The sequence below is a fragment of the Pelophylax lessonae genome (assembly GCF_965119305.1).
Source record: "Pelophylax lessonae genome assembly, chromosome: 3".
Classification (NCBI taxonomy): Eukaryota; Metazoa; Chordata; class Amphibia; order Anura; family Ranidae; genus Pelophylax; species Pelophylax lessonae.
The window spans coordinates 625988442-626002340 of NC_138770.1; the positions used below are offsets into that span (position 1 = coordinate 625988442).

General features: G+C 41.8%; 1 protein-coding gene across 1 annotated transcript in view; it reads right to left on the bottom strand.

Annotated features, from left to right (window-relative positions):
• Window positions 1–1385: 1385 nt before the first annotated feature.
• LOC309551681 (uncharacterized protein) overlaps window positions 1386–13899 on the bottom strand; it is a 40130-nt gene continuing 27616 nt past the window's right edge. The window contains exons 5-7 of the mRNA XM_082252357.1: window positions 13652–13732; window positions 9936–10028; window positions 1386–1770 (exon numbers count right to left, since the gene is read on the bottom strand). Coding sequence (XP_082108483.1) covers window positions 1720–1770; window positions 9936–10028; window positions 13652–13732 — 225 coding nt within the window. The 3' untranslated portion in view covers window positions 1386–1719. The remainder of the gene's footprint in view (window positions 1771–9935; window positions 10029–13651; window positions 13733–13899) is intronic.

Sequence of the window (13899 nt, forward strand, 5' to 3'; positions counted from 1 at the left end):
GCCAGAATATTTTTGTAGTTTTGGATATAGCAGGGATGGGTTAAAACCCCAGCCAAATTATTATTTTTTTTGCCGTCTGCATATCATTGGAGACATTTTCTTTTCTAAAGCCCCGTACACACGCACAGATTGTTGGCCAACTGATCGGCCAACATTTGTCCAGTGTTGTTTGTTGGTTGAAATGTGCTCTAGGACTTGCACTGGACTTTTGTTGGCCAACAAAAACCAACTTCAGAAGTGAAGTCATGTTCTGGTTGACTTTCAGTGTGTTTTTTCTTCTCTGAGCATGCCCAGTCTTGCTCATCTGATTTTTGTCTGCCGAAATCTGTACTGAGGAACAAATCGGCCGTTCTTTGTTGGCCAACAAAAATTTTATAGCATGCACACCAGATTTTTTCGGCTGAAAATTCGCAGTTGGTTGTCGGAAGCATCATACTAACAAGCCTACAATCGGCAGATCGGACGTTGGCCAACAATTTACCTCCAACAATCTGTGTGTGTGTACGGGGCTTCACTTCTTGTCCTAGAGATGCAAGAGGTTAGAGAGAATCTCCCAAGGTGAGAGGAACCCAACTCCCCCTCCTCCCCCTTAGAGTGTTGTCCCATTCTTTTGTTCAGGGAACAACTCTAACATTCTGGATTTTCCCTTTATTTCTCAGTGACAATGGTCACCAGTACAAATAGAGGGGTGAATCTCCCCGTTGAGAATACAATAAAAAAATCAACACTTCCTTACTGTGAAATTGCATTATATCCAGCCATCAAAAAATTGGATATGATTGGTTCATTGATGAATGCATCCCTCTGTTCATTCAATTTATTCCCACCCCCCAAAAAAGAATTAGTCTCAAAGTCTTCCTACTGGGACTGAGTTGTGAAAACAACAGGAGATAAGAGGTGTGCCTAAAGCGAACGACCACTGCCATGTTCGCCTTTAGGGGAAACATACATGGGCATGGCCATATTAGGAGCAAATGTAGGTTAATTTCTGTGGAACTGGCCAAAATTTAAATTGTGGGTGGCCCTGATGGAATCTTCGAACCCGACATTAAAGATCAAAGGCGCTGGGCGGACTATTGTCAGCCAAATAGCAGCTGCATCCAATCAGCTGGAGTCTGCAGCTACCGCGACACTGATCTGCTCTCCCCAGAGCCTATGAATGCTGGGTGGAAATTTAAGTTTGCTCTGTACTGTCGGTAGAGTTTCAACTTTTTTTCAGCCCCTGGATACGCAAATAGTTGGCCTTTGGAATTTTCATGGGTTCTCCAGTTCCCAGGGGTTCTATTTAGGGCATTTTTTCAGGGTCCCTCAACAACTGGAATCTAATAGCTGGGGGTCCCATAAAATGTTACATGTACAATTGGAGTTGTTCAATTTTAGATTTTCCCTTGGATTGCACAATTTCCAACCCTGCAGGTCTTCAGCTCTGCTAGGGCTGGACAAACCAGATATACGGCTTGCAGCATGGAAGCTTCTTCTAGAGCTAAGCAGGAATAACAGTAGGCTTCTTTATCAGACAAACCCCTTGCTGCCAGAATATACTGATGGGCATTTGTCGGAGGAACGAAGATGCAAAGTCTTAATGAACCATAAATTCCATTGCCAAGTGTTTTCAGCATTGTGCACTCTGTTGAATGAAAGGCAATATGAGATTCTGCATGTTGTTAGAAGATTGCACCATGAAGTTCACCATCCCAGATACACCTTTGGGTCATTCAGTCACATGGAAGAATTGAGAAAATCCAACAATTCTGCTCGATTTCGGTCTCTCTGAGGAAATAGAAAAAAAAAAGGCCCAGTGTTACCATCGTTCTTCTAGATGTCAAACACATGCCAGAAGACCTTGTTCTAGTATAGTACAAATTTATGGGGAGCCGTCCCATAACATACAGAACTCTTTATTTGTAGGAAAGTAACCTGCCCTGGGGGGGTCACAGGAAGTCATCGACCTCCTAGTGCCAAACCGTACCAGCATAATGCCATAATTCACCACTGCCATGTAAATATTGACTTTCATGGAAGCTGCTATTTGCATAACGATCGCTGTTTCTGGCTTCCATCTAAGGCTCCGTTTCCACTATTGCAACTGTAGTGCGACTTGACATGTGTCAAAACCCATTATTAACAAGTCAAAACCCATTATTTTCAATTAGGCCCATTCTAACTATTCTAACTAGTCACAGCGATTTGTAAAAAGGTTTTTGCACTACTTTTGGGCCGACTTCAGTGCGACTTGTCCCTCATAGAAGGAAGTCGCACTGAAGTCCCCAGAAGTAGCCGCAAACAAGTCACACTACAAAGTTGCGCTCGAAGTAGCGCGACTTTGTAGCCGCAATAGTGGAAACGTAGCCTAAAGGTGCAAATTTCTTGACTATGGACAGAAAAAAAACCCCAATGCATTCTACATCAACAAACATGATTCACAAACTGGAGTCCAAAGAAAAACACAAATGTATACCAGACCTTACTATAGCCTGAGACTGGGTAAAATGGGAATCACAATTTTGTTGCCTAGAATAATGATCACGATTCTCGGCGTAACATCTTTCACATTATACAAAAAAAATTGGGCTAACTTTACGGTTTCGTTTTTTTAAATTCATTGAAGTGTATTTTTTCCCAAAAAATTGCGTCACAGTGTGACATAAAACATTGCCCTGACCGCCATTTTATTCTCTAGGGCAGGGATCCTCAAACTACGGCCCTCCAGCTGTTGTGGAACTACAGGTCCCATGAGGCAATGTAAAACTCTGACATTCACAGACATGACAAGGCATGATGGGAATTGTAGTTCCTGAACAACTGGAGGTCCATAGTTTGAAGACCCCTGCTCTAGGGTCTCTGCAAAAAAAAAAATTATATATATTGTTTGGAGGTTCTAAGTAATTTTCTAGCAAAAAATACAGATTGTAACTTGTAAGCAACAAATGTCAGAAAAGGCTTAGTCTTTAAGTGGTTAAACTGACCTAATTTGCAGACCGAAGTTCATCCCTTTGATCCCTAAAATAATCACATGATACAATGTTTCTTTTTATCTCTCAGCGCTTAGCAATGTTGTGATAAACTGTGCTGGTGTTCTGTTGAATAGTGCATCCCATCGGATTATGCCTCTGACGATCTGCGCATGATGTCAACACTGAATGCGCAGTCACTTAAGTGACGTCATAAACAGAGTCACAGGTGGAATACTATTGTTGTTGGGCAGATTTGGGTGTTGCAGGGCGGATCTTGCAGTGCGGATTTGGGTGTGTTGCAGGGCAGATTCCGTCACTCAAGTTTCGTGCATGTGCAGAGAGTGAGGCAGAATCTGACAATTAGATACTCCCTCCGCGCTTTGCGTATCGTCGGATAATGAATCCAATGATCTGCGCATGCGCAGTGTTGACGATACGCCAGCTGATCAGCTAGAGTGACGTTACCTACTGCGCAGATCATTAGAGGCATTATCCGATGGGATGCACTATTCAACAGAACACCGGCTGCTTTCTTTTTCTGACAGCTGTGAGCAGGGAGTGGCTCTGCACTTGGTACATGAATCGTGGAAATGCCAGATTAAGATCGTGGGGGGGTTGAATCGAGATCGTGGTTTTTTTAATGATTACTTGTGCCGCTCTACCTGAGACAACAATCATTCTTTCAAATACATCTGCTTACCTTGACTTTTCGTTCCCTATGTTTTGAGACCTGGTCAGTGTGAACTTTGCTTTGATGACATGGAGTTTGTCGACAGTCAGCAATGTACAGAGCAACACATTTGCAGACCAGGGTTAAAAACCAGAAAGGAACCAATTTCTTCCCACGCTCGCTTTGATTTATTGTCTTTAGTGCTATAAGCCATAAATGAGGATTTCCAGACCATAATGCTCATATAGGCTAAGCAATGGGTTTCCAGCTCAAGTCCTCAAAGGCCACATACAAGCTGGGATTGTAATATAATCCGTGTCATTTTTGGACTTATGGTAAACCATAGCTTGCTACATTTACTTCTGTCTGCTAGAGAAATACTAAAAGTGTGTGCAGATTCTGGTCATTGAGTAGTGAAGTTGGACACCCCTGAGTTAAGCCAATATCTGACAATCAATCATTACCATGTGATTCTAGAAAACCAACTGTGGACAGCAAAGTGCATGTCTTAGAGGGCTCACGGGTGCCTTGCTTGTTCTCTGTCCTGGTCTGCACACATACTTCTCTCTACATTGTACAGTACAGACAACAGAATAGAAACAAACCATTTTTTTAAGGCATTTTCTACTGAATTTTGTGAACACAAACATTACCATAAAGTTCATTTTCTGTCTGAACTATGAACATTCTGCAGACACTTCATTAGCGAGTTATTCCGGGTGCTTTGAAAGTGATACATTGCAATAAATTAAAGGCTGCAAAGTGTCTTTACGCTGTGTGTCATGAAACACCAGGGGTGCAAAAAGTAAGCTTTGATAAGACAGGGAAAGGGAAGGAAGAAGTAGAAAAATCAGTGAGCCAATCACACAAGCAGAAAATTACATTTCTGGGGGCGTTCTGTACACCATCTGTGTAGAGAACATTGCAATGAATTTATAAGTAAATTACACAGCTGCAGATTGAAACGGAAAGATCATTTTTAATAACGTTCAATTACAATATGGCTTGTGTAGCAATTGTATATGGGCTATAGTATTTATTTATTTTTCCACGAAAGTGGAGTTGCCCTTTAAATGGAACCCTGGGCCGAATCAAAAATGACATGTATGATGCGTTTTGTTGCTAGCATTAACACAGCAGTCTTTGTTTATCTGTTGCCCAGTGATAGTTTTATTACCCATGGATCCATTTATTTTTCCACCTCCTTTAACCACCTCCCACCCGGCCATAGTACATATACGGCCGGGCGGGAGTCTCGTCCTTCTGAATGGACGTTCCGTAACGTCCTTCAGAAGGAGAGAGATCGCGCCGCCGCGGGCACGCTCAGCGGCGCGATCTCAATGTGCCTGTGTCCCTCGGACACAGAGCAACATCATTCGGCAGGAGGGCCCGGTGATTGGCCCTCCTGATCACATGACGGCTGTGTCCAATCACAGCCGTCATGTAATGTAAATAGAGCCGTTGTAACGGCTTCGATCTCTTCTCCTCCTGACAGATCCTGTCAGTGAGGAGTAGAGGAAAGGATCGGTGCTGCAGCCGGGGGGGATCAGTGAGTATTTCTGAATACTCACTGATCACAGGGGGGGGCTGTGCTGGTAATCAGAACATTGATTACCAGTGCAGTCCTGGGGGGGGGGGAGGGGTGCCACTAAGCCACCAGGGATGCCCACCCATGACCATAATGGATGCCCACTATGGCCACCAGGGATGGCAAGCAGGGCCCAGAGAGCCTGCCAGTGCCCTCCCTATCAGTGTTGCCCACCAATGCCATCTATCAGTGCTGCCCACCAGTGCCGTTATTGCCATCTATCAGTGCCGCCCACCAGTGCCCATTATTGCCCACAAGTGCTGCCTATCAGTGCCCCCATCAGTGCCCATTATTGCCCACCAGTGCTGCCTATCAGTGCCCATCAGTGCCCATTATTGCCCACCAGTGCTGCCTATCAGTGCCCCCATCAGTGCCAATCAGTGCCACCCATCAGTGCCAATCAGTGCCGATCATTGCCGCCCAACAGTGCCACCTATCAGTGCCGCCAATCAGTGCCCACCAATGCTGCATATCAGTGCTATCAAGTGCCACATATCAGTGCCCATCAGTGCTGAATATCAGTGCTACCTATCAGTGCCCATCAGTGCTGCATATCAGTGCCACCCCATCAGTGCCACCCCATCAGTGTCTCATCAGTGCCTGTCAGTGCGGCATCATCAGTGCTTATCAGTGCAGGAAAAAACATATCTATTTACAAAATTTTATAACCTAAACAAAAAAAACTTTTTTTTTTTTTTCAAACTTTTCAGTCTTTTATTTGTGCACCAAAAAAGAAAAAACCTGACGGTGATCAAATACCACCAAAAGAAAGCTCTATTTGTGGGGAAAAAATGACACAAATTTGGTTTAGGTACAGCGTTGCATGACCGCGCAATTGTCATTCAAATTGCAACAGCGCTAAAAGCTGAAAATTGGTCTGGGAAGGAAGGGGGTTTAAGTGCCCTGTATTGAGGTGGTTAAAGGACGACTTCAGGATTTTTTTTTTTTTTTAATCTGCTTGGTTAAATCCCAAGAGGTGTAGATAAGACCACCTCCTGGATTGCTACCTGTTTATTTTTACAATTTACACGTTCATTGATGGGGATAATTAGCCACTATCCTTGCGCCGTTTCAAAATGGCGGCCCAGGACCAAATTAAAGCGGTTCTAAAGTGGAACTTCATTCTCCCAATCAACATTGGTTATTTTTAATCCTCATCCTGCTAGCATTAGTAAATAGATAGGAAAGTATATAATTTACTTGTTTTATACTTTTTTTTTTCTACATTTCTTCAGTTGCTTCCTGGTTTCATGCCTAGGCAAATTATGTCATACATCCCAGGAGTCTTCAGGAGAGGAGGAGGGGTTTTCACAGCTCAGCACACTCTCCTACAGTCCCCAGGAAGACGTCCGCTGTGACAAAACGCGTCGGTATTGGCGTGCTGACGTCACCACGTGGAACCTGGAAGTCGGGCGACTGTGCATCTTGCTGGCTTTTCTTCTTATAGCGCTGTTTTTTATTCATCTACATGCGAGTTTTCTACTTTATTTTAATAAACATTGTTCTATACTTACTTCACTATGGAGGCTTTTATTTTTTATGTATGTTGATACCGCGGTGGAGACGGCTGTATTGCCTGAGTTACCCTTTGAAGGATACGATATCCAATACCGGTTTGGTATATTGCGGCGATCCGTGGTCTGTCTATATTCAGTTGGCCTGTCATCTGGATCCAATGAGGATATTATTGAAAGGCGTATTCTCTACCATTTTCTGGTAAGCGCATGAGCTTGTCTGTCTAACAGAGGCACTGCGGAGGAAGACTGAATATAGCTGTGGTGGAGGATTTCACATTTCTTTCTTCACATTTGAATATTCACTCAGCACATTTTGGACTCTTATTCTTTTGCTTTATGCACCTTTACAATTTTTTCAGCTAACACGATCAATTGTTGTGAGCACAAGAATTTGTTGCCTCTTTTGTTGCACCTTTTTTAATTTTCTCATTTTGTATTGATCACGTTTGATTCATTATTGCACTATTTAATCTGTATTATGCTTTGACATATACATCATAGTTAGCACAGCTATATTATTATTATGTATTCAGGTGTTTCCCCACTTCTAGCTGCAGCTGTATATCTATTTCTAGTGTGGTCTAGTGTGGTTATTTTTTTATATTATTTGACACTTTCCTACATGCATACTTGAGCTAAGGGCAGAAAGTAAATGCTACATGAATCATTTGCCCTGACTCAAGATGGCCACGGCCAGAAATGCTAGGGGGTGTTTTTCAAAGTGATTTCTCGCCAAAATAAAGCATGGAGACATGGATGGATGGGGGAGTTTGCTTTGAATATTAAAAATGAATTACATTTTGTTTTTGGTTTGTGGTGCTCCGATGCAGTAAAGATTCGCTTTAAGGTTTTTATTTACCTTCTCACTTTAATGCATTCTCTGCATTAAGAACCTTCTGTGTCCAGGACCTTGGGCCCCCTATATTTATCTGAGCCCAGATCTTGATCTAGCACTGTGCTTGAGCAAAGTTGCACTCTTCCCTCTCACAGGGCAGATAGATAGTAGTGGGAGCCATTGACTCCTCCTGCTGTCCATGAAATCCAATGACCAAGAATAGGGGGAAGAGGCCCAGCCCCGCTGTCTCCGTCTATAGACACAGGCAGCAGGGCTCAGGATCGTGCCTGAGCCCTACTGCCTGCGTCTATAGGAGCAGCTTCCTTTGATGGGCACTCACTGAAGGAGAGGAGCCAGGAGCACCGGAGGGGGACTCCAGAAGAAGAGTAGGCAAGTAGAACATATTTATAATTTTTTTTAAAAATTAAGATTTAGAATCACTTAAAGTCCATCTCCATTTAACACTTCAGTTACAGCAAAATTCTATTTTTTCTCTTTAGCTAAGAAGGTTAAAGCCATATCAAACAAAAGAGGACCATTGTAAGCATCCTTGTTATTGTTATATGAAGCCCAAAACCTTCCGTCAAATCAATTATCCCACATTCACATCAGTTTATTATAAAGCTGTGACGAATATACCTTAAATGGCTCCTTTCTTTTTTAAAGCTTGTTTTTTATTGTCGGAGGTCGTTGACTCAACTGGTGTGAAACCTTTGGCACAACTGACCCAGGTCCTACCCTGTTATTCAGTGGTTATTGCACTTTTAACTTTGTGATCTTTACAACCTATTAAAAGCAAGAGGCAACCTTCACCGCACTCTTCCCACCTTTGAGTCTGAATGTATGCGGTCTTATCCCCCTGCACATATTGTGTCCTTCCTTTTCAACCTTCTCCTGAGATTTTTTTCTAATAAATCTTCTTACTTTGTTCAATGGGAAAGGTAGCTAATGCCTCGTTTCCACTGAGCGGAATGGTTCGGGTCAGTTCAGTACGGTACGCTAATTTGAGTGTTTCCATTATGAAAGTGGCCCATACAACCGAACCAAACCGCACCATTCCTGGTCCTCCTTCAGATGTAGGGCCACCATAGGAAATGGTACGGTACGGTTAGGGCGGAGCTACTGGCGTCAAATGATAGATTCCACTGATTGGCGGACAGGAAAACTTCAATGCTCACGTCAAATGAAAGAGCAAAACAAACCCTTCATTTGGGTTAAACCCCGCATGGTCCCTGGTGGCCCGACTTGCAGTGGAAACGCTCACCTGAATAGACCCGGACCATTCTAACCCTTCCAAACTGTACCGACCCGAACCGTTCCGCTCAGTGGAAACGAGGCATTAGTGTTACCTTCAGGGAGGAAGAAGTCAACAAATCTTGCATTTTGACTCAAACTCTCTTTTGTGAGTAAAGCACAGGAGCGAAAAATTCTAAAGTCGTTAGGAAATGGTATCCTTTCCCCTGGATTTTACATAAAATGTTTTTTTAAATATATCTGACCGATGCTGGCAATGTCCATCTCATATAGGCACTATGCAACATATATGGTGGAACTGTCTTATCTGGCACCCATTCTGGGACAATAATGTCTTTTATATAACACTTTTGTCTCAGACACAGTGCCCCAAACCCCCCCAAGTAGCACTATTATCCATGCTGCCAGAATCTATTTCTGGGGTCAAGAAAAGGACTTTACGTTTCCTTTTAGTGGCTGCCAGGGCAGTAATTACCAGATAATGGTAGTCCCAGAGGGTATGTTCTATAACGGAAGGGATAACTGAATAACCTTACGAGAATGGAAGAAGAACTATGAGCACAGTTGAACATTCTCATTTTCAGTAAATATGGCTCCCTTGGATATCGTATGAACAATCCCAACTTTGTAACCCTACTATTTTAGAACTTTTCTACCCGGCCTTTGAACCTCCCTAAATCCCATTTCTTAAACAGTACTGGATACCTCGCAGGCAGGCCCATCCCCCCCCCCCTTATTTTTTTGTTCCCTTCTTTTTCTTGAGCCCTCGTTTTTTTATATTTAACTTTGGTTTTTGGTTTTTAATACTTTAAATACATACGTTTTAGTATTTTCCTTTCTGGTCTAGTTTTGTCTCAATTTGATCACTTGTTTCAAATATGCAATGCCATTTTCATTTTCTTAAAGCAATGTATACAAGAGCCATATTTATGTTTAGTGTATTTTTTTGTACTTATGGGCTCTACTATATACCCAAGTTCTGTCCCTTTTCATTCCTGTAAATTCTTATGATGAAAATTTTAGAAACATATACTGGAAGAAGAAAAAAACACTGGAAGAAAGAAGAACTACAAGATAACTAGGTATGATGCACATTGATGAATGTGGGGTAATTTACCTCTTTGTCCTTTTTGCTTTTCTTCACTTTCATTTTGATTTTCTTCCCTGTTATCATACTGTAGTTTTCATTCTTCTTTTTCTCTTTAAGATACTGCAAGACACACCAACAACATACACATCACCTAAAAGAACAGCAGAGTGTTTCTTGTTTTCCAGGACATGAGACTGCGGTATTGGAAGAGAAAGTAAAACATGATGAGGTGCTTAATGTTAAGCTGCTCACAATGGGATTGCCTTGAGTATTTATTAGCCTACATGGAATTGTCCTGGTAACATAACTTCTAACCCGTTGTGACCTATTTAATAGGAGTTACATAATCAGATCAGATCGCATATCGTATCACTGGAAATCTTGACAAACTGCTAGCAGCTACAATTCAGTTACCTGATTATTCTGTTATATGTCAATCTACAGCTAAAGAGTTGTCGAGGGAGTCAACAGAGCAGTTTTTAGAAAGGTTTGTACCCATGGCAAACCTGAATGAAGACATATACAGAAAGAAAGACTCCTATAAAACTCTGCCCCCACTGCTATTTGATTATTTAGGTTAAACTGAATGCTATGCAGGAATAAATTTATATATATATATATACACATACATATACATATATACATACATACATACACTAGAGCTGCACGATTAATCGTTCTGGGATCGCGATCTCGATCCACCCCCCTATGCGATCTCCATCACGAATATCGGCGATTCTGGGGGTGGGGTTATTTTACGGCCGCACCTCCGTCACGCCTCCTCTATTCAGCGCTCTGCAGATGACGCGGCAGGCTGCACCTCCATCACGCCTCCTCCATTGAGCACTCTGCAGATGACGCGGCAGGCCGCACCTCCGTCACGCCTCCTCAATTCAAGTCTGCAGATGACGCGACTGTGTCTTCCGTCCCACCTCAGCCCCGCCTGCTCTGTCCCCGGAAGTGACGAGGTCCTATTTGTTCACGGGTCCGAGAAAATTATGGCATGATGATGAGCTTTCCATGAGGTAATCAAGGACAGAGGAGGGGGGGAGAGAGGGGAAAACCCTAAAAAATAAATAATTAAATGTATATTGTAATGAATGAATTATATATATATATATATATATATATATATATATATATATATATATATATATTTCATTTCATTATAATATACATTTATTTATTTATTTTTTTTAGGGATTACATTTTCTGCACATAACACTACCTTTTCAGCATTTTTACTTGTGAATTATCAATATAATAATAATTAATGAAATTATTATTTTCATTATATTATTTATTGTATTTATATATATATATATATATATATATATATATATATATATATATATATATATATATATATATATATATAATGAAAATAATAATTTCATTAATTATTATTATATTGATAATTCACAAGTAAAAATGCTGAAAAGGTAGTGTTATGTGCAGAAAATGTAATCCCTAAAAAAAAAAAAAATAAAATAAATAAATGTATAAATATACGTGGTGCTGAGAATCATGAGTGAATCGTGATCTTTATTCCAAGCAAAAAAATCGTGATTCTCATTTTTGCCAGAATCGTGCAGCTCTAATATATACACACACACGTATTATATATATATATATATATATATATATATATATATATATATATATATATATATTATATTATATACACACACACACACACACACACACCGCTCAAAAAAGTTACAGGAACACTTTGAAAACACATCAGATCTCAATGGGAAAAATCTCATGCTGGATATTTAGTGCCTTGCAAAAGTATTCAAAGTAAATTAAAGTGTGTTTAGGGTCATTGTCCTGCTGGAAGGTGAACCTCCATCCTAGCCTCAAATCACGCACAGAGTGGTACAGGTTTTGCTCAAGAACATCCCTGCATTTACCGGTAGCACCATCCATCTTTCCCTCAACTCTGACCAGTTTCCCAGTCCTGGCTGCTGAAAAACATCCCAACAGCATGATGCTGCCACCACCATGTTTCACTGTGGGGATGCTGTTCTTTGGGTGATGTGATGTGTTGGGTTTGCTCCAGACATAGCGTTTTCTTTGATGGCCGAAAAGTTAAATTTTAGTCTCATCAGACCGGAGCGCCTTCCTCCATACAGTTTCCCACATGCATTTTCGCAAACTCAAAACGTGCCATTTTGTTTTTTGCTGAAAGTAATGGCTTTCTTCTGGCCACTCTGCCATAAAGCCCAACGCTATGGAGCGTACGGCTTATTGTCTTCCTATGTACAGATACTCCAGTCTCTGCTGTGGAACTCTGCAGCTCCTCCAGGGTTACCTTTGGTCTCTGTGCTGCCTCTCTGATTAATGCCCTCCTTGCCTGGTCCGTGAGTTTTGGTGGGTGGCCGTCTCTTGGCAGGCTTGCTGTTGTGCCACGTTCTTTCCACTTGGTTACGATAGATTTGATGGTGCGCCTGGGGCTCATCAAAGATTTGGATATTTTTTTATAACCTAACCCTGACTTGTACTTCCCAACACCATTGTCCCTTACTTGTTTGGAGAGTTCCTTGGTCTTCATGGCAGGGTTTGGTTAGTGGTGCCTCTTGCTCAGGGGTTGTAGCCTCTGGAGCCTTTCAGAAAAGATGTGTAAATGTAATGACAGATCATGTGACACTTAGATTGCACACAGGTGGACATCATTTCACCAATTATGTGACTTCTGAAGGTAATTGGTTGCACCAGAGCTTTTTATGAGCTTCATAGCAAATGGGGTGAATACATACGCACATGCCAATTTTCTGTTTTCTATTTCTAAAAAATAGTTTTATGTATGTATTTTTCTAATTGCACTTCACCAACTTAAACTATTATGTTCTGATCCATCACATACAATTCAGATAACCAAACATTGAACTTAAGGCTGTAATGTAACAAAATAGGTAAAAAGTCAAGAGGGGTGAATACTTTTTCAAGGCACTGTATACTGATATGGACTGGGTAATGTGTTAGGAATGAAAGGATGCCGCATTGTTAGATGAAAATTATCAACCTACAGAGGGCTGAATTCAAAGACACCCCAAAAATCAAAGTGAAAAAATGATGCAGCAGGCTAGTCCATTTTGCTGAAATTTCATTGCAGCAACTCAAAATGGTACTTGGTAGTTTGTATGGCCCCCCACATGCTTGTATGCATGCCTGACAATGTCGGGGCATGCTCCTAATGAGACGACGGATGGTGTCCTGGGGTATTTCCGCCTAGATCAGGACCAGAGCATCACTGAACTCCTGAACAGACTGAGGTGCAACCTAATGGCATCAGATGGACAAAAACATAATGTCCCAGAGGTGTTCTATTGGATTTAGGTCAGGCGAGCATGGGGGCCATTTAATGTTATCAATTCCTTCATTCTCTAGGAACTTGCTGCATACTTTCGCTGCATGGGGTCAGGCATTATCGTGCACCAGGAGGAACCTAGGACCCACTGCACCAGTGTAGGGTCTGACAATGGGTACAAGGATTTCATCCCGATACCTAATGGCAGTCAGGGTGCCATTGTCTAGTCTGTAGAGGTCTGTGCATCCCTCCATGGATATGCCTCCCCAGACCATCCCTGAGCCACCACCAAACCGATCATGCTGAACAATGTTACAGGCAGCATTATGGAATGCTTGTGTGTTACAGGGACCCTTAATACAATGTAATCCCATTCCCAGACACTGGTCTAAACGGATATCACTACAGGGTGGATGGATGGAGGCTGCACCTTCGATATCTGCACAGGTCTGGATTCCTCTGGTCTCTTTTTCTTCTTCTTTTTCTTCACTTTGTTGTCTTTTTCTTTTTTCTGCAGACAAAACACAATGTTAGTATCGATTGCTGAGAGTTATGCGTGGCCACAAAAATATTGAGACTGCTACACCAGGGTGTTCCTTGAATACTAGGTTTTTGCAATAGTTGTAAAGTAATAAAAGTGGGCTTCCTCAAATGGTGCACAATGAAAATTAATTGTGC